This window comes from Saccopteryx leptura, chromosome 4, assembly GCF_036850995.1.
Source record: "Saccopteryx leptura isolate mSacLep1 chromosome 4, mSacLep1_pri_phased_curated, whole genome shotgun sequence".
NCBI classification, from domain to species: Eukaryota; Metazoa; Chordata; class Mammalia; order Chiroptera; family Emballonuridae; genus Saccopteryx; species Saccopteryx leptura.
The window spans coordinates 222,688,591-222,708,670 of NC_089506.1; the positions used below are offsets into that span (position 1 = coordinate 222,688,591).

Below are 20,080 nucleotides of genomic sequence, written 5' to 3' on the forward strand. Positions count from 1 at the left end.
GATCTTCACTGTCAGGGTGTACATGTCGCCGAACTTGCTCTTGAGGTGCTGAGGGCTGCCCAGGCACTTGAACCTGCCCTTGACCATGATGGCCAGCCTGGTGCAGGCGGCCTCGCAGTCTTCCATCCTAGGGCGACAGGGGAGGTGGCTGAAGAGGCCTCGATCAGGAGGCAACGGAGGAGCCAGGACTCTAAGGTAACCTTCGCAGGAGGGAAGCTTGGGTGTTGCGGAAAACTGCCACTGAGAGATACTTGGGAAGGGGAGGTTTTATTTTAATTAATATTTTTCTGCAGGGAGGCAGAGAGTCAGACTCCCACATGTGCCCGACCGGGATCCACCTGGCATGCCCACCAGGGGGCGATGCTCTGCCCATCTGGGCGTCGCTCTGTTGTGACCAGAGCCATTCTAGCAGCTGAGGCAGAGGCCATGGAGCCATCCTCAGCGCCCGGGCCAACTTTGCTCCAATGGAGCCTCGGCTGCGGGATGGGAAGAGAGAGACAGAGAGGAAAGAGAGGGGGAGGGGTGGAGAAGCAGATGGGTGCTTCTCCTGTGTGCCCTGGCCAGGAATCGAACTCGGGACTTCCATACACTAGGCCGACACTCTACCGCTGAGCCAACCGGCCAGGGCTGGGAAGGGGAGATTTTAAAATTCAAAGCAATTGTTTCCTAAATCCACAATGACAGGAAGGATTCCCTTACATTTTATCTTCTCTTGATTGTCCATCCTGGATCTCAGTTTGGGACACCTGGCTTTTAGCTGAGAATCGGCCTCTACCCACAGTACCTCCCAGGTAGCTCATATATTTACTTAGCTCGGGTCCACTGACATATGCTGGGCTCGGGTGAGTTCCCTCCTGACCTTTCCTGACTCTCAACCAAACCTCCCAGTGGGACACACCTGTGGGAACTGATGATGACGGCTTTGCCTGTCTGACACATCCACCTCACGATGTCCCAGAGCTGGTGCCGGTCACCCGCGTCCATGCCGGTGGTCGGCTCATCCAGCAAGACAACCGAGGGCTTTCCCATCAAGGCAATAACCGTATTCAGTTTACGTTTGTCTTCTTTACTGTAACCTCAAAAAAAGAGCAAGTGAAAGGGGAAGAAGAAGGAGAAGGAGGAGGAGGAGGAGGAGGAGGAGGAGGAGGAGGAGGAGGAGGAGGAGGAGAAAAAGAAGAAAAGTGGGGGGCACACGTCATTAATTCACAGGACAGAATGAGCCCCTCCCCCCAGAATGCCAAGTGAACGGGACTCTCAAAGCAGCAGACCCGAGTGTGCATGTCCACGGCAACTCATGCTCATGGAAACGATAGATACTTTGTGGTAATTTATTTCAGCATCATTATCGGGGAAATGTTTGTTTTGGAGAGATAAGAGCCAGAGGGAGACGGGTATGAAGGTGCTCTTTTCAGAGGCAGAGACTCTATAGCTCCTGTCTGCACAGGGTCGCTTCCTCCGAGTGGGATCTTGCCTTATCTCTGACGGGGGAACACTGCCAGGACCCGGGACTCTCGCAGTGGCCGCTCTGAGACGGAGCGGGCTGAGGCTGAGCTCGCAGGCTCGCCTCCTGAAGGGCAGACACGCAGGCAGCCCGATGAGTCGCTGCGACAGCAGGATAGCTCACCGGTATGTGTGGACGACCTTGTCGGCCTGGGTTTCCAGGTGCATTGAGTACAGGAAGGTGTCTACATAGTTGCAGATGTTCGGCTCCGGCACCCCCTGCAGCCTGGCGTACATGACCAGCAGTTCCCGGCCGGTCATGTGGTTCAGCAAGGGGTTCACTTGAGGACAATAGCCAATTCTTGACCTGACCTGAATCCAGACGGCAATCGTCACTGACACACAGAACAAACTAAGGATTGCCACAGGGGAAGGGAGGTTGGGGGAAACGGGGTGAAAAAGTTCACGGGATCCAGAAATACAAATTGGCAGTTACAAAGTAGTCACCAGTGGGGGGGGGGGGGCGGGGGCTGTAAAGCGCAGCGCAGGGAATGTAGTCAAAAACATTGTAACAACAATGTATAGCACCAAGTGGATACTAGACATATTGGGGAGGGGAGACACATTTTGTTAAAGATATGATTGTCTAAACAACTAGGCAGTGCATCTGAAACTAAAATAAAATGTTACTGAATGTAAACTGTAAATAAAAAAAATAAAGTTTTAATTAATAACCAACAAAAAAGCGTGCCAATGAGAGCAAATCTAAAAAACAAACAAACAAACAAAGAAGGAGGAAATTCTGCCATCTACATCAAACAGGAAAAAACTTGGGAGAAATAAGCCAGACAGGAAAAGAAAAAACGAAACAAAACCCTGCATGATCTCAGGGTTACGAGGAAGAGAGGAGAATCCAATGCATGCGAGCAGAGTTGAACGCTGGTTAACAAGAGCCGGGAGGTGGAGGAGGTGGGGGGCTCGGGCGGGGGGTGGGGGCGCACGGTGGCAGACCCCCAGCCTGGAGTGCTCACGCGCAGCATGACGATGGTCATTGCTAAGACTGCTGGACAGGGGGACTTTGCAGACGGAGCAGACTTCGGGTGCTCTTATGACAAGAACAATGACAGCACCTGTTGATTGGCTTGATTATGGTCATCAGCTCACACTGGACACGCACACAAATCATCGTGTTGCACACCTTAAGTACATACACGTTTCATTTAAAAAGTTATGCAACCCTACTAATAATAAGAGAAAAATGGAAACTCTACCGGAATTAAAAAACAAACAGTCAACAAGCTGACCAGGCTGCCAAAAATCCAGAACTCTGATCAGCAACCGGCTCTGTTGCGGTTGGTAGGAAAACACGCATGCTCAGACGTGCAGTGCAAATCGAGGCGCTCACAGGTGGAGAGCGGTTTGCCAAGGTCCAGAGACGGAGTGCCGCAGACCGCCTCTTGTGCAGTCACGTGGGAGACAGATCTTTCTAGCTGATTGTGTTTACGTGAAAAACTGTGGCGTGATAAAAGTGGTTGTGTGTATGTGTGTGTGTGTGCGTGCGTGCGTGTGTGCGCAGGTTTTGGAGAGAACGAGGCAAAGGTGGTGGGAGAGGGAACGAGCCCTATCGCTCGCTCTTTTAAACTTCTTTTCATTGTTTTATTTTTTTCCTGACATAAATATTCTCTAATTGCTATAAATTACAACCCTGTCCTTGCTTTCCACTTAAACTCTTGGTGTCATTCTTTCTTCTTCTTCTTTGACAGTTGCCTTTCCTCTGTGTCTGGGCCTTGCCCCCCCCCCCCCCCGCGCCCCCCTCAACTTATTTCTCATCCTTACAGTATTCAGGTTCCAGTGGGAACTATTCTGCTTATGTTGCCTGACAGCTTTGTATCTATTATCTATCTATCTATCATCCATCTATCATCTATCCATCCATCCATCCATCCATCTATCAATCATCCATCTATCTATCCATCCATCCATCTATCTATCAATCATCTATCTATCATCCATCTATCATCCATCTATCATCTATCCATCCATCCATCCATCCATCCATCCATCATCCATCTATCATCTATTTATCTATCTATCCATCCATCCATCCATCAATCATCCATCTATCATCTATCTATCTATCTATCTATCTATCATCCATCTATCATCCATCCATCCATCCATCCATCAATCATCCATCTATCCATCCATCCATCCATCCATCCATCTATCATCTATCCATCCATCCATCCATCCATCCATCAATCATCCATCTATCTATCCATCCATCCATCCATCAATCATCTATCTATCATCCATTTATCATCCATCTATCATCTATCTATCCATCCATCCATCCATCAACCATTCATCTATCCATCCATCCATCAATCATCTATCTATCATCCATTTATCATCCATCTATCATCTATCTATCCATCCATCCATCCATCCATCAATCATCCATCTATCATCTATTTATCTATCTATATCTATCTATCTATCTATCTATCTATCTATCTATCTATCTATCATCCATCTATCATCCATCCATCCATCCATCCGTCATCTTTTATATCTGAATGCTTTCAGCTTCCATTCCATATCCTCCACCCACTTGCTCAGTTACCTCCTTCACTGGGGAACCAGCTCAGTGATGAGGGCCACACACACCTTTCTGATATTCTCAGCGATGCTAATGCCGTCAATGAACACAACTCCAGAAGTTGAGGTCTCTTCTCCAGTCAACATTTTGAACATGGTGGTTTTTCCGGCTCCGTTTAATCCAAGCAATCCAAAGCATTCAGACTTTTGGACAACAAGGGAGATATTTCTTACAGCCTTTACAACTGGACACTTATAATAAATCTGGAAACGTTAAAAAAAAATCAGCAGGTACTGATGCACTGACCGTGGGGCAAGTACAACTCTAACCTCAGACCCCTGTGGACAGCTGAGAGCCACTGCCCCTTCGGCCCTCGTATTTCACCAGACTGTACATGGATCCCACAGAAGTCCCCTGCAGCAGGGACACGGCCGATACATCCTGGGCAGGGGATAAAGCTCAGGACCACGCTGTCACTGCACGCCTTTACCGCACGACTTTACCTTCGTGAGCTGTTTGAGGAGCAGCGGGTTGTTCTTCAACCTCGGAGTCTGCGCCAGGATCCGCTTCCTTTCGCTCTCCACATTTTCATCGGTATAGTTCTTCTTTACCTGGACGGAAACTTTGCCCTGTGTATTCAAAGGGAGGGTCACAGATGTGAGCACGCTTTTAGATATCTTCTAGAGATGAAGCTGACCTGAGGGAGTCATTTTGAAGATGTCAGAAAACGTTGGACTCATTTTCTCAGCAGCCTTTCTACTGATTCCCTGAACTCTTTATGAATAACTTTATTCTTGACTTGCTTTCTTTCGGGAACTGTGTGAAAGAACAAGTTTTTCTACAACTAGGCATAAGCAGCATATTCTCGCCAGTAATATGGACATGTCGTGGGAAACAAAAGCCTCATTGATACTATTATGGTCTAGCACGTTTTGTTATAATTAAAATATGTTCAAGAGACCATGGGAGGCAAGAGAGAAGAACGAACTTTTTGTTTTTGTTTTTGTTTGAGGGAAGGCCTCTCTATAGGGGAAGGCTAAGCAGAACATGAAGAATGAAGACATATATATATATATATTTAATTTTTTAAATTTTTTATTTTTCCAAAGTGAGAAGTGGGAGGCAGAGAGACAGACTCCCACATGTGCCCGACTGGGATCCACCCGGCATGCCCATCAGGGGGTGATGCTCTGCCCATCTGGGTCGTCACTTTGTTACAACTGGAGCCATTCTAGCACCTGAGGTGGAGGCCATGGAGCCATCCTCAGTACCCAGGCCAACTTTGCTCCAATGGAGCCTTGAGAGAGGAAGAGAGAGACAGAGAGGAAGGAGAGGGGGGAGGGGTGGAGAAGCAGATGGGTGCTTCTCCTGTGTGCCCTGGCTGGGAATTGAACCTGGGACTTCCACACCAGGCCAACGCTCTACCACTCAGCCAACTGGCCAGGACCTAAGATATATATATATTTTTTTACAGAGACAGAGAGAGAGTCAGAGAGAGGGATAGACAGGGACAGACAGACAGGATCGGATAGATGAGAAGCATCAATCATTAGTTTTTCGTTGCGCATTGTGGCATCTCAGTTGTTCATTGATTGCTTTCTCATATGTGCCTTGACTGCAGGCCTTCAGCAGACCGAGTAACCCCTTGCTTGAGCCAGTGACCTTGGGGTCTCGAACCTGGGTCCTCCGCATCCCAGTTCAATGCTCCCTTCACTGCGCCACTGCCCAGTCAGGCTAAGACATGTTTTTTTTATCAGTTAAATTTATTGAATGACATGGGTTCACCAAATCATACAGGTCTCAAGGGCACGACTGAAAGACACCATCTCCACAGGGCATGGTGCGCCCTCCACCCCAAGCAAGGCCTCTTCCTGTCCCCGTCTCCCTGCTCTGCCCTGTCCCCTCCTCCACCTGCCCCCCCCCCCGGCCATCACTACACTGTTGACTGTGTCTATGAAATACGCACGCGCGTATGTGTGCACATGTATTTTTGGGGGGCTAATTCCTGCACCCGTTTTCATCCAGGCCACTCACCCGCCCCCCCCCAGGCAGCTGTCCGTCTGTCCCCCATGACCCTGCCTCTGCTTCTATTTTGTCAGCTCAGTGTGTTTGTTAGATTCCTCACCTAAGTGAGATCACGGGGTACTTGTCTCTGTCTGCCTGGCTCAGGTCACTCAGCACAAGGCCCTCCAGGTCCCCCCGTGCTGTCCAGTGGGTCAGGTTTCCTTCTTCCTTTATGGCCGGCTGGGGGGAGTCCCACCCTGTGACTGCACCACAGCAAGGGTTTACTGAGAAAATGGATGCCGGGCGGGGAGAAGAGGCCCCCGTTCACCGTGGAAACCGAGTGAAAGAGGTAGGGTGGCACAGCCTGGCACGCCATGTGAGCAGCCCTTGGTGCTGTTTGATAAAGGTTTGATTTGAATCACCTATTTTTATATCGAGAACTCGTTTCACCGTATTGCTGAAGGAGAAGTGGGCCAGAGAATAAAATCAGCCCAGTAAACATGACAATCAAAAGAATGAGAAGTGCTTTAACAACTTTTATTTCTGCCAATTTTCAAAGTTTATTGCATCAGAGTGGTAAAAATGAACATCCTTGCTCGGCTGGTGGTGGGTGGGTGGTGGTGATGGGTGGTGGTGGGTGATGGGTGGTGATGGGTGGTGGGTGGTAGGTGGTGGTGGATGGTGGTGGTGATGGGTGGTAGGTGGTGGTGATGGGTGGTGGGTGGTAGGTGGTGGTGATGGGTGGTGGTGATGGGTAGTGGGTGGTGGTGGGTGATGGGTGGTGGTGGTGGTGGTGGGTGATGGGTGGTGGTGGTGGTGGGTGATGGGTGGTAGGTGGTGGTGGTGGGTGGTGGTGATAGGTGGTGGGTGGTGGTGGTGGGTGGGTGATGGGTGGTGGTGGGTGGTGGGTGGTAGGTGGTGGTGGATGGTGGTGGGTGATGGGTAGTGGGTGGTGGTAGGTGATGGGTGGTGGTGGTGGTGGTGGGTGATGGGTGGTGGTGGTGGTGGGTGATGGGTGGTAGGTGGTGGTGGTGGGTGGTGGTGATAGGTGGTGGGTGGTGGTGGTGGGTGGGTGATGGGTGGTGGTGGTGGGTGGTGGTGGTGGGTGGTGGTGGGTGGTAGGTGGTGGTGATGGGTGGTGGTGATGGGTGGTGGGTGGTGGTGGGTGATGGGTGGTAGGTGGTGGTGATGGGTGGTGATGGGTGATGGGTGGTGGGTGGTGGTGATGGGTGATGGGTGGTAGGTGGTGGTGATGGGTGGTGATGGGTGATGGGTGGTGGTGGTGGTGGTGGGTGATGGGTGGTAGGTGGTGGTGATGGGTGGTGATGGGTGATGGATGGTGGTGGTGGTGGTGGGTGATGGGTGGTGGTGGGTGATGGGTGGTAGGTGGTGGTGGTGGGTGATGGGTGGTGGTGGGTGATGGGTGGTAGGTGGTGGTGGTGGGTGGTAGGTGGTGGTGGTGGGTGGTAGGTGGTGGTGGGTGATGGGTGGTAGGTGGTGGTGGTGGGTGATGGGTGGTGGTGGGTGATGGGTGGTGGTGGGTGATGGGTGGTGATGGGTGGTGGTGGGTGATGGGTGGTAGGTGGTGGTGGTGGGTGGTAGGTGGTGGTGGTGGGTGGTGGTGATAGGTGGTGGGTGGGTGATGGGTGGTGGTGGTGGGTGGTGGGTGGTGGTGGTGGGTGGTAGGTGGTGGTGGTGGGTGGTAGGTGGTGGTGGTGGGTGGTGGTGATAGGTGGTGGGTGGGTGATGGGTGGTGGTGGTGGGTGGTGGTGGTGGGTGGTAGGTGGTGGTGATGGGTGGTGATGGGTGGTGGTGGTGGTGGTGGGTGGTGGTGGTGGTGGGTGATGGGTGGTAGGTGGTGGTGATGGGTGGTAGGTGGTGGTGGTGGGTGGTAGGTGGTGGTGGTGGGTGGTGGTGATAGGTGGTGGGTGGGTGATGGGTGGTGGTGGTGGGTGATGGGTGGTAGGTGGTGGTGATGGGTGGTGATGGGTGGTGGGTGATGGGTGGTGGTGGTGATGGGTGGTAGGTGGTGGTGGTAGGTGGTGGTGGTGGGTGGTGGTGATGGGTGGTGGGTGGTGGTAATGGGTGGTAGGTGGTGGTGGGTGGGTGATGGGTGGTAGGAGGTGGTGGTGGGTGGTGGTGATGGGTGGTGGGTGATGGGTGGTGGTGGTGGGTGATGGGTGGTAGGTGGTGGTGGTGGGTAGTGGTGGTGATGGGTGGTGATGGGTGGTGGGTGGTGGGTGGTGGTGGGTGATGGGTGGTGGGTGGTGGTGATGGGTGGTAGGTGGTGGTGGTGGGTGGTGGTGATGGGTGGTGGTGGGGTGGACATTAGGCTTTACATAGAAGCAGTTGCCACTGAGCAGGTTGCAATAGTTTCTCAGTTTTAGTTCGAAGACAGGTTTTATTGTAAATGGGTGTGAACTGTTGATAGAAACATGGTTTTTCTTCTTTGAATTATTAATAACTGGATAATATCAAAAATTAAACTAGTGCTTTTTTAAAAATTTTATTTTATTTTTTTATTTTTATTTTTTTAAAGATTTTATTTATTCATTATAGAGAGGGGAGAAGGGGGAGGAGCAAGAAGCATCAACTCCCACATGTGCCTTGTCCAGGCAAGCCCAGGGTTTTGAACCGGCGACCTCAGCGTTTCCAGGTTGACACTTTATCCACTGTGCCACCACAGGTCAGGCCTAGTGCTTTTTTTTTACATTGATGGAATAAACCCCACTTGTTTATGGTATATTATTCTTTTTGTATATTCCTGGATTTTATCTGTCTGTGGATACTCTGTTTGTGTTTCTGTGTTCATAAGGGATACTGAGTTCTTGTATTTTTTCTTCTGTATGAGAACAGTGATGGCTTCATAGAGACAGTTGGAAAATGCTCCCAGATCTTTCTCATTCTGGAAGAAATTAGGTAGAACTGATGCTGTTTCTTTTTTAAAATTTTATTTTTCAGTTACAGTTAGATTCAATATTATTTTGTAGACGTTTTAGCTGTGCAGCACAGTGGCTAGATAGTTATCAAGTGTATGAAGTGACCCTCCTCATAAACCTAGTCCCCGCCAGGCACCATGCATGGTTATCATAGGATTATTGACTGTATCCCCCGTGCTGTATACACAGAATTGATGCTATTTAAAAAAAAAAATTGTAAAGCCCTGGCCGGTTGGCTCAGTGGTAGAGCGTCGGCCTGGCGTGTGGAAGTCCCAGGTTCAATTCCCGGCCAGGGCACACAGGAGAAGCGCCCATCTGCTTCTCCACCCCTCCCCTGCTCCTTCCTCTCTGTCTCTCTCTTCTCCTCCCGCAGCCAAGGCTCCATTGGAGCAAAGTTGGCCGGGCACTGAGGACAGCTCTTTGGCCTCCACCTCAGGCGCTAGAATGGCTCTGGTTGCAACAGAGCGACGCCCCAGATGGGCAGAGCATCGCCCCCTCGTGGGCGTGCCGGGTGGATCCCGGTTGGTCGCATGCGGGAGTCTGTCTGACTGCCTCCCCGTTTCCAGCTTCAGAAAAACACCAAAAAAACAAACAAACAAACAAAAAAAAACGTAGACTTTATCAGTGAAATTATCTAGGCACGGCATTTTTCTTTTGGAGGTTTTAAACCATGCACAAAATGTCTTTAATGGAAATAGGATGTTTTGGGTCTTTATTCTGGTCACTTGCGTCTTTCTAAAAAAGTCTGCTTTATTTCACCTAAGGTGCCAAATTTATAGGCATAGAGTGGCTTTTACTCTTTGTGGGATCTGCAGTGATGTAATTAAATGATACTTTATAATGTAATAGAGGTAGAAATATGCAACTTCATACTTTGGCCTTACATTGAGCTTTATTTGAGTTGTATCAAAAGTCCATGTTAGTTACTCACCTTCTTGCATTTCCTGAATAAGTTGTACACTTTAGACACAACTTTATGAAGGACACAGTTTCTCAGTCTCCACGAGGTGGTCTCCAGACAGAAAAGCAGGAGGAGATAAAGTGAGCCCTGGACAGACAATGCAATCAAAAACTTTGCAATCCCATCCTCTCCAAAACTATAGACAGTGTCCTCCATAACTGAAAATAATAAGAGACAGCTTACTTTAAAATCCTATGCACAGTCTAAGATGACACCAAAGGTTAAGAAATACAGCATTTTACATGAGATTTAGAGAAGCACGAAATATGGATACTAAATAATTGTCTTCATGTTTCATTTGTCTCTCTTTGACCTTCCCTGATATTTATAGTTTAAAAGATTTCTTGCCAATACTTTTCCTTTACTTTTTACCAGTTTTGATAAGAGACCACCTTACTACATGCTCAAGAAATTTCAAAGGCTGAATGTGAGTAGAATGTGTGGTGATGAAATACAGCTAACCAAATAAAGGTATTTATGGCACATCCAATCATTAATATAGGCCACTCAAGATATCCTTACGTTCTTGTTTAAATACTTTTTTCCATTTAAGTATATACTCAGGAACAAAGCTGTTGGGCCACAGGGTAATTCCATGTTTAGCTTTTTGAGGAACCACCAAACTTTTCTGCAGCAGGTGTAACATTTTATATTCCTACTAGCAACAGATGAAGATAGCAATTTCTCCATATTCCCTCCCCCCCTTTTTTTTTTACAGAGACAGAGAGAGAGAGAGAGAGAGAGAGAGAGGGATAGATAGGGACAGACAGGAAGAGAGAGAGATGAGAAGCATCAATCATCAGTTTTTCTTTGCAAGACCTTAGTTGTTCATTGATTGCTTTCTCATATGTGCCTTGACCGTGGGCCTTCAGCAGACCGAGTGACCCCTTGTTCGAGCCAGCGACCTTGGGTCCAAGCTGGTGAGCTTTGCTCAAACCAGATGAGCCCGCGCTCAAACTGGCGACCTCGGGGTCTCGAACCTGGGTCCTCGGCATCCCAATCCGATGCTCTATCCACTGCGCCACCACCTGGTCAGGCATCTCCACTTTTGATTATTGTCATCTCAGTGTGTGTGAAACGACAGCTCATCATGCCTTCTTTGAGTGAATACATTTGACATGTAAGTTGTGTCAGTTTAAGATATAAGCAAGTTACTTTGATACATTTATATATTGTAATGATTGCTGATGTAGCAATATTGATCACATTGCATCATTACAGGATAATATTATTGTCTATGTTCAACATACACTGTCATGCATCACTAATGACAGAGATGTGCATGTTTAGAGCAGAACGTCGCCTGGCCATTTTGTCCTTGTGTGAAGGTCACAGAGTGCATGAACGTAGATGGTGCAGCCAGCCTGCTACAGACCCAGGCTGCACGGCGTGGCTTGTTGCTCCCAGGCTGCAGAGGTGCACAGCGAGTGAGTGTATGCATGCTGTAGGTGACTGTGATGTAATGGCGCACCTCCACGGGGCCCTTCTGCTGGACGGAGTTTGCAGGACTAGCAAGAGCTCTGAGTGGTCAGTGAGGGAGCGAGGCGTACATGTGGGTGTGGAGCACACTGCTGCACACTTCATACAGGCTGTGTGCTGAGGCTCTGAGTGGTCAGTGAGGGAGCGAGGCGTACATGTGGGTGTGGAGCACACTGCTGTGCACTGCTGGACACTTCATACAGGCTGTGTGCTGAGGCTCTGAGTGGTCAGTGAGGGAGCGAGGCGTACGTGTGGGTGTGGAGCACACTGCTGGACACTTCATACAGGCTGTGTGCTGAGGCTCTGAGTGGTCAGTGAGGGGGCGAGGCGTACATGTGGGTGTGGAGCACACTGCTGTGCACTGCTGCACACTTCATACCGGCTGTGTGCTGAGGCTCTGAGTGGTCAGTGAGGGGGCGAGGCGTACGTGTGGGTGTGGAGCACACTGCTGCACACTTCATACAGGCTGTGTGCTGAGGCTCTGAGTGGTCAGTGAGGGGGCGAGGCGTACATGTGGGTGTGGAGCACACTGCTGGACACTTCATACCGGCTGTGTGCTGAGGCTCTGAGTGGTCAGTGAGGGAGCGAGGCGTACGTGTGGGTGTGGAGCACACTGCTGGACACTTCATACAGGCTGTGTGCTGAGGCTCTGAGTGGTCAGTGAGGGAGCGAGGCGTACATGTGGGTGTGGAGCACACTGCTGTGCACTCTGCACACTTCATACAGGCTGTGTGCTGAGGCTCTGCTAAACCCACAAAAACATTTTCTTTAACAGTGAGTTAACCTTAGCTTACTGGACCTTTTTTCATTTAAACTTGAAAGATTTAAAACTTTTTGGCTCTTTTGTGATAACATTTAGTTTAACATTCCTGTATAAACACATTGTACAGCTGTACAAAAATATTAACTGTTTGTGTCCTCGTTCTATAAGCTATTTTTTGTTAAACCTTTAAAAATTTTACAAAATTAATATCCAAAATCCATTGCCTTTCTATATGCCAACAACAAAACATTAGAAAACGAACTCAAAAAAATAATCCCCTTCACGATTGCAACAAAAACAACAAAAATACCTAGGAATAAACATAACAAAGAATGTAAAGGACCTATATAACAAAAACTACAAAGCATTGTTAAGGGAAATTGAAAAGATACAATGAAATGGAAAAATATTCCTTGTTCTTGGATGGGAAGAATAAAAATAATCAAAATGACCATATTACCCAAAGCAATATACAAATTTAATGCAATTCTCATCAAAATTCCAATGACATTTTTTAAAGAAATGGAACAAAAAATCATCAGATTTATATGGAACTATAAAAAACCCCGAATAGCCAAAGCAATCCTAAGGAAAAAGAACAAAGCTGGGGGCATTACAATACCTGACTTCAAATTATATTATAGGGCCACGACAATCAAAAACAGCATGGTATTGGCAGAAAAGTAGACACTCAGACCAATGGAACAGAATAGAAAGTCCAGAAATAAACCACATATATATGGTTAAATAATTTTCGATAAAGGGGCCAACAACACACAATGGAGAAAAGAAAGCCTCTTCAACAAATGGTGCTGGGAAAACTGGAAAGCCACATGCAAAAGAATGAAACTTGACTACAGCTTGTCCCTGTGTACTAAAATTAATTCAAAATGAATCAAAAACCTAAATATAAGACCTAAAACAATAGAGTACATAGAAGAAAACATAGGTGCTAAACTCATGGACCTGGGTTTAAAAAAACATTTTATGAATTTGACTCCAAAGGCAAGGGAAGTGAAGACAAAGATAAATGAATCAGACTAAGAAGTTTTCGCTCAGCAAGAGAAACTGACAACAAAACAGACAGCCAACTAAATGGGAGATGATATTTTCAAACAACAGCTCAGATAAGGGCCTAATATCCAAAATATACAAAGAACTCATAAAACTCAACAACAAACAAACAAACAGTCCAATAAAAAAGTGGGAAGAGGACATGAACAGACACTTCTCCCAAGAAGAAATACAAATGGCCAACAGATATATGAAAAGATGCTCATCTTCATTAGTTATTAGAGAAATGCAAATCAAAACTACAATGAGATACCACCTCACACCTGTTAGATTAGCTATTATTAACAAGACAAGTAATAACAAATGTTGGAGAGGCTGTGGAGAAAAAGGAACCCTCATCCATTGTTGGTGGGAATGTAAAGTAGTACAACCATTATGGAAGAAAGTATAGTTGTTCCTCAAAAAACTGAAAATAGGCCTGACCTGTGGTGGCGCAGTGGATAAAGCATCGACCTGGAAATGCTGAGGTCGCCGGTTCGAAACCCTGGGCTTGCCTGGTCAAGGCACATATGGGAGTTGATGCTTCCAGCTCCTCCCCCCTTCTCTCTCTCTGTCTGTCTCTCCTCTCTCCCCCTCTCTATCTCTCTCTCTCTCCCTTTCTCTAGCCTCTCTAAAAAAAAAAGAATAAAATAAAAAAACAACAAAAAAACGACAACAAAAAACCCCCCTGAAAATAGAACTACCTTATGACCCAGCAATCCCTCTACTGGGTATATACCCCTAAAACTCAGAGACATTGATACGTAAAGACACATGTAGCCCCATGTTCATTGCAGCATTGTTCACAGTGGCCAAGACATGGAAACAACCAAAAAGCCCTTCAATAGATGACTGGATAAAGAAGATGTGGCACATATACACTATGAAATACTACTCAGACATAAGAAATGATGACATCGGATCATCTACAGCAAAATGGTGGGATCTTGATAACATTATACGGAGTGAAATAAGTAAATCAGAAAAAACTAAGAACTGCATGACTCCATACATAAGTGGGACATAAAAACGAGACTAAGAGACATGGACAAGAGTGTGGTGGTTACGGGGGGAAGGGAGGGAAGGAGAGAGGAAGAGGGAGGGGGAAGGGGACAAAGAAAACTAGATAGAAGGTGACAGAGGACTATCTGATTTTGGTGATGGGTATGCAACGTAACTGAATGACAAGATAACCTGGAGATGTTTTCTTTGAACATATGTACCCTGATTTATTGATGTCACCCCATTAAAATTAATAAAAATTTATAATTAAAAAATTTTACTTTTTGGCCCTGGCCGGTTGGCTCAGTGGTAGAGCGTCGGCCTGGCGTGCAGGAGTCCCGGGTTCGATTCCTGGCCAGGGCACACAGGAGAAGCGCCCATCTGCTTCTCCACCCCTCCCTCTCTCCTTCCTCTCTGTCTCTCTCTTCCCCTCCCGCAGCCGAGGCTCCATTGGAGCAAAGATGGCTCGGGCGCTGAGGATGGCTCCATGGCCTCTGCCCCAGGTGCTAGAATGGCTCCCTTTGTAGTGGAGCAACACCCCAGATGGGCAGAGCATCGCCCCCTGGTGGGCGTGCCGGGTGGATCCTGGTCGGGCGCATGTGGGAGTCTGTCTGCCTCCCTGCTTCCAACTTCACGAAAATACACACACACACACACACAAATTGACCCCTTGCTCAAGCCAGCGACCTTGGGCTCAAGCTGGTGAGCCTTGCTCAAACCAGATGAGCCCTTGCTCAAGTCTGTGACCTTGGGATTTCAAACCTGAGTCCTTCACATCCCAGTCCGACGCTCTATCCACTGTGCCACCGCCTGGTCAGGCCATAATTTTTATTATTCAGAGATTTCAAGAAAATGTAATTTCCTTGACCTTAGTAATCATACTTGATCCTGCACTGGTTCAGTGAAATAAAAATGACATTCCTTTTCTGTAGCTGCCTTTAATTTTTTGGTTCTACAAATAAGTTACACACACACAGTAAGTAGGTTTATTTATAAATTTTTGAACCACTCTGAAATATGAAAGCAGCCTAAAACACAGAAAATTTAGTAAAATGCTTTATTTTTTCCTGATTTTGATTTGCCTGTGAATTTGCCTTTTTAAAATTATTATTATTATTTTTTACCTTGAAGCTTAGTGGCCCAGGGAACTTGTTTAGTCTGCAGTTTAAGCAAGGAGTTCAGTTTTCTCGTTGGGAATACATAAAGTTGGGACCATGTTAACTCACTTGAAGGGTGCTGTGGAGGTCCACAACAATGTATGTTCAGGTCTCTTCACAGGGCAGAGTGACTGCAGTAACATTCCAAGTCTGGTGCTGACGTCAGGAGGTTTATCTCGGATTTGGTTTTAAGGCTTCACCCCCCCCCCCCATCTGTGAAAGTATCTCTGGTAGAGAAAAGCACTGAAAACAGCCAGCCTGTCCACCGGAAGGATGTGTCCCTCACCTTCCACAGTCTACGCTTACACAGGGACCTCTGCAAGGAAGAGGGTGTGTCTGGGGACCCGGGAGCCCCGGGGACTTACGGTTTTCACTGCAGTCCTCAGAGATATTTTGAAATCCTTCCAAACACAGTTTCCTTACTTCATAGTAATCAAAGAATTTCATGAGACTCATTGCGAAGTTGTAACTAGGAAGCGACATTAGCAGGCGATGTAGCAGGGTGCTGGCAGGGGTAGCACGTCCTCCGCCTGTGGTCGTTGGGTGGTGGGCACAGAAGGCAGTTTACAAGTGAGGTGGCACAGAACTGTACACGTGAGACTGCATAACCTTATTAACCAATGTCACCCCACAGGCTGAATGAAACATTTTGAAAAGATGACAGCGTAGCTTCCATTATAAGACAGCAGTGAAACTGCCATGACAGTACGCCTCCCAAGATGATTACACCTTTCTGAGAAAATCACCAACCTGGCAGGCGGTCCTTGAGAAAACACTCATCATTCTATCACTAAGCCTGTCCACCTTGACAGCCTGTAGGACAGACCTGTCACCTCCGGAGTTCCAGAGAAGGCCACTGACCATGAAGGGAGCTTGCAGGGCTGCAGGTTGCTCTGGGTGAGTGAGTGAGTGAGTGGGTGAGTGAGGGAGTGAGGGAGGGAGAGAGGGAGGGAGTGAGGGAGTGAGGGAGAGAGGGAGAGAGGGAGAGAGGGAGGAAGTGAGGAAGTGAGGGAGGGTTGAGTGAGCGGGAAGGCCTGGGACGTCCCTGAACACTGCTGTCGTGTGACAGTCACTGTCCCCTCCCCTGCTCTCCTCCAGGCGGCTCAGAAAGAAGAAACCTGAGTGGTCAGTCTGTCCCATGGAGAGGGTGTGGGCTCGGTGGACTGGAACAGGGGGCAGGACTGCCCAGGGGAGGCGAGGTCACCATGACAGTCAGCAGGGAGAGGACGGGGGTTTCGAGGTCAGTGGGAAGTCAAGGCAGAGAAGGAAAGAAACTTTGGGGTTGTCATGGCCACATGGCTCTTCCCCATTGGAGCAGTGGTGAAATTAAGAAACTGTGTGGTGTTTTTAATAAAAAGTGGGTGCTGAACACAGAGAGTCTAAGGAAGTGATGAATCAATATTATAACATTGGACATTTGTTTTTGTTCCGTTGATCCTGCCGGGCACAAAGGACCCTGGCACGGAACTGACAGACAACATACAGTGTCCTAGGCTTCACGTCATTACAGCCTGAGAACATTTCCGAAGGACGGGACAGCTGGCTCCACACTGAGGACATTTCCTGGGATGGCGCTCAGTGCGTGCTGAGGTGGCTCCATGGATGTTTCTTGGTATGAGATCTTCTGTCCTCAACAGAGAGCCGCAGCGATGGACTGGCATCACCATCAGCCAGCTCTGGGAGGCTGGGGCAGCCCCTGACGGTGTCGTGCTGGGGAGACAGGCTGCCCTGTGCCAAGCCAGGTCGGCGGCTGACTGACTGGGAGGTCAGCTGAGCCCTCAGAACTGAGGCGTGAGGACTGAGAGGGGTCTGTTGCCAAGCCCCACGGACACTGCTTCCACCAGGAAGGAGAAGTTCTTCCTGAGTCACCAGCCTCCCATGTCCTACATCATCATCTTCTGGGGACCGGCTGTACCGTGGCTCGGACGGCACAGGCAGAGCGCTGGCAGTGTCTACAGACGGCACCCACGTGCTGGGGCCGCCCCAACGGCTCAGGGATGAGCAGGAGCGCATCGCTCCCGCCGGGCACTGAGCCACCTGTGCGGGCTCAGGTTGTCCCCTCCGCATCTTACAGAGAGGAGCACAGCACTGGGACAGGCGGTGCTCGGCCGGCAGGCCAGGCGCCTCCTGCAGCGAGGGAAACGCCTACAGTCTGGAAGGTGGGTTCTGCCCCTGTGGGCAGAGCCGAATTGGCGAATACAGCTTGAAGTTCAGGCTTATACAATGTTCTAACACCAGAAACATCCTGTTTGTGATCACCCCAGCACCAGCCTCTTCAGATTTTGTCATCAGAGAAGGAAGAGGGTCGAGGAGAACCTCCTTCCTGGGATTCTGCAAGTCTGGTCTCGGAGGAAGGGAACCTGCTCTGATGAGGAGGGTGTGTCTGCTCCTATTTTCTCGTTTCTCTCTGAAAAGCCTTATCTCATCGGGAGGGCCAGGGTGATGTGCGGCCTGAACCAGGCAGCAGGCAGCCCACAGCACCCGGCGCCCCCCACCTGCCTGCTGGAGAGCGAGGCTGGGATTTTACAGCTGAAGGACCCCCGGGGGAGGGGTAACTCACAGAGGATCACGGTCTGCACTCGTGTCATGTGTGTCATGTCCTGTCGTCTGCTCTCTCTGGACTCTTTTCTCCCCCCATGTCCCCTTTCCCTCTCTCTGCCCACTTCTCTCTCTCACCTAACGCACTCCATCAATCTTGGCCGATGCCTCCCGAGCGCCCTTTCCCAGACTCCCGGGAAGGCCATGCTCCCCCCCCCCCCGCCCCGTGTCCTCCCCCCGTGTCCTCTCCCCGTGTCCTCCTCCCCCCAGCCCTCCAGCACCCCTCATCCGCCCGTCGCGTCGCCGGGGCGCAGGCTCACCGTAGTACTGCAGGACGCTGAACAGGATGATGCTGAAGACCGTGGAGAGGTAGTGGAAGAGGGTGAGCTTGATGAAGGCGGCGGCGCTGCTGGCGAAGAGGAAGGTGCCCAGGTACGTGAGCGGGACCGCGGCCCAGCCGTACAGCACGAGGATGAGCAGCGTGTCCAGGGAGTGGAAGTCCTCCACCAGCGCCTCCAGCTTCCGGCACTTGAACACCCCCTGAGACGGACGGACAGACGGACGCAGAGGGTAAGACCAGGGCGGGGCGGGGCGGGGCGCGCCACACCCCCATCCCCATTACGTGCGCGCCCAGAGCGGCTCATTGCAAATCGCGTCACCCCCGAAACACCGCTTTGTGCCCCTGCCATAAACACGGGCACCTAAGCCCTGTACTCTTACTGGTCACTGTCACCCTGTTCACTGACTCTTCTAAAGAAATAAGAAAAAATAGGTTTAGCTTATGGTTATAAGGACTATACTTCTATGTTCTGGGTTTTTTCCCGTTCAAAAGTATTCCTTTTTATTCCCTGCCCCCTCTAACCCCATGATTAAAGTCAAAGTAATTCTGTCTGTATTAAGCCCAACTCTGAATTTTCCCAGAAGAGAAATAAAGGGGAAAAAGCAAACGACCTAGGAAGTAGACTGTTTTCTGCAGATCTCCCCTGGGACCACTACACACACACACACACACACACACACACACACACACACGCGCACACATATATGAATGATATATAGCACCACATTAGACAGCCTCCTGGGTCTACGCTCCACCCCCAACCCCCTCATCATATCTACCTCAGCAACTCAGGGGCTTCCTCATTCATTCATTCCTTTCTTTTAAAAAAATATTATTGATTTATTTTAGAGAAGAGAGAGACATAAAGTTGTTGTTCCACTTGTTTATCCATTCTTTGGTTGATTCTTGCATGTGCCTTGACCGGGGATTGAACCCACAACCTTGGCCTATGTGGGAGATACTCTTAACCAGCTGAGCTACCCGGCCAGGGCTCACTGATTTCTTAATCCCTTTGAGAATCAGGAAAAGAAGCATACATTTAGAGTAGACCAGATCAGGAAGAGAGAAAGCTCCAGAGTTGTTAAAGAACTACCCAGAAATATATGTGTTCATAAGTGGTAGTTACAGTTTCTCTAAAGATAGCAAGGCTGCCCCTTTGTGAAGAATCACAGAGTTCTTTAGCAGGGTCACTAATAGAGGAAAAGAAAGATGATACATGAAGACACACACACTATCCTTAGATAGGGTGTGACTCAACATGATAAAAATGTAAATTCTCCCTAAATTATTCTAAATAGAAATACCAACAGGTTTTCTCTTTTTTTTTTTGGAAGTTAGACAAGCTAATTTTAAAATTACATGTAAACAAACAAAACATGTCAAGATAGCCAGGAAATGTCACAGAAAAAGGTTAATGGGGAGGTAAGACAGGTCAATACAAAAAACATAATTAAATGTATTATAAAATGAACATAATTAGGGGCCCTGGCCGGTTGGCTCAGTGGTAGAACGTCAGCCTGGTGTGCAGGAGTCCCGGGTTCGATTCTCGGCCAGGGCACACAGGAGAGGCGCCCATCTGCTTCTCCACCCCTCCCCCCTCCTTCCTCTCTGTCTCTCTCTTCCCCTCCCGCAGCCGGGGCTCCGTTGGAGCAAGGTTTGCCTGGGCACTGAGGATGGCTCTGTGGCTTCTGCCTCAGGAGCTAGAATGGCTCTGATTGCAGCAGAGCGACGCCCCAAGATGGGCAGAGCATCGCCCCCTGGTGGGAATGCTGGGTGGATCCCGGTAGGGCGCATGCAGGAGT

At 48.9% G+C, this 20,080-nt stretch overlaps 1 protein-coding gene across 1 annotated transcript in view; it reads right to left on the reverse strand.

Annotated features, from left to right (window-relative positions):
• The window catches only part of LOC136404362 (phospholipid-transporting ATPase ABCA3-like), a 113,917-nt gene that overhangs the window by 4,098 nt on the left and 89,739 nt on the right, over positions 1-20,080 (reverse strand). Inside the window, 8 exon segments of the mRNA XM_066383679.1 lie at positions 1-127; positions 899-1,069; positions 1,625-1,812; positions 4,111-4,305; positions 4,546-4,671; positions 9,917-10,104; positions 15,766-15,930; positions 18,259-18,478. The exon segment at positions 1-127 is cut by the window's left edge and continues 64 nt beyond it. Of these exon segments, the coding sequence (XP_066239776.1) occupies positions 1-127; positions 899-1,069; positions 1,625-1,812; positions 4,111-4,305; positions 4,546-4,671; positions 9,917-10,104; positions 15,766-15,930; positions 18,259-18,478 (1,380 nt within the window).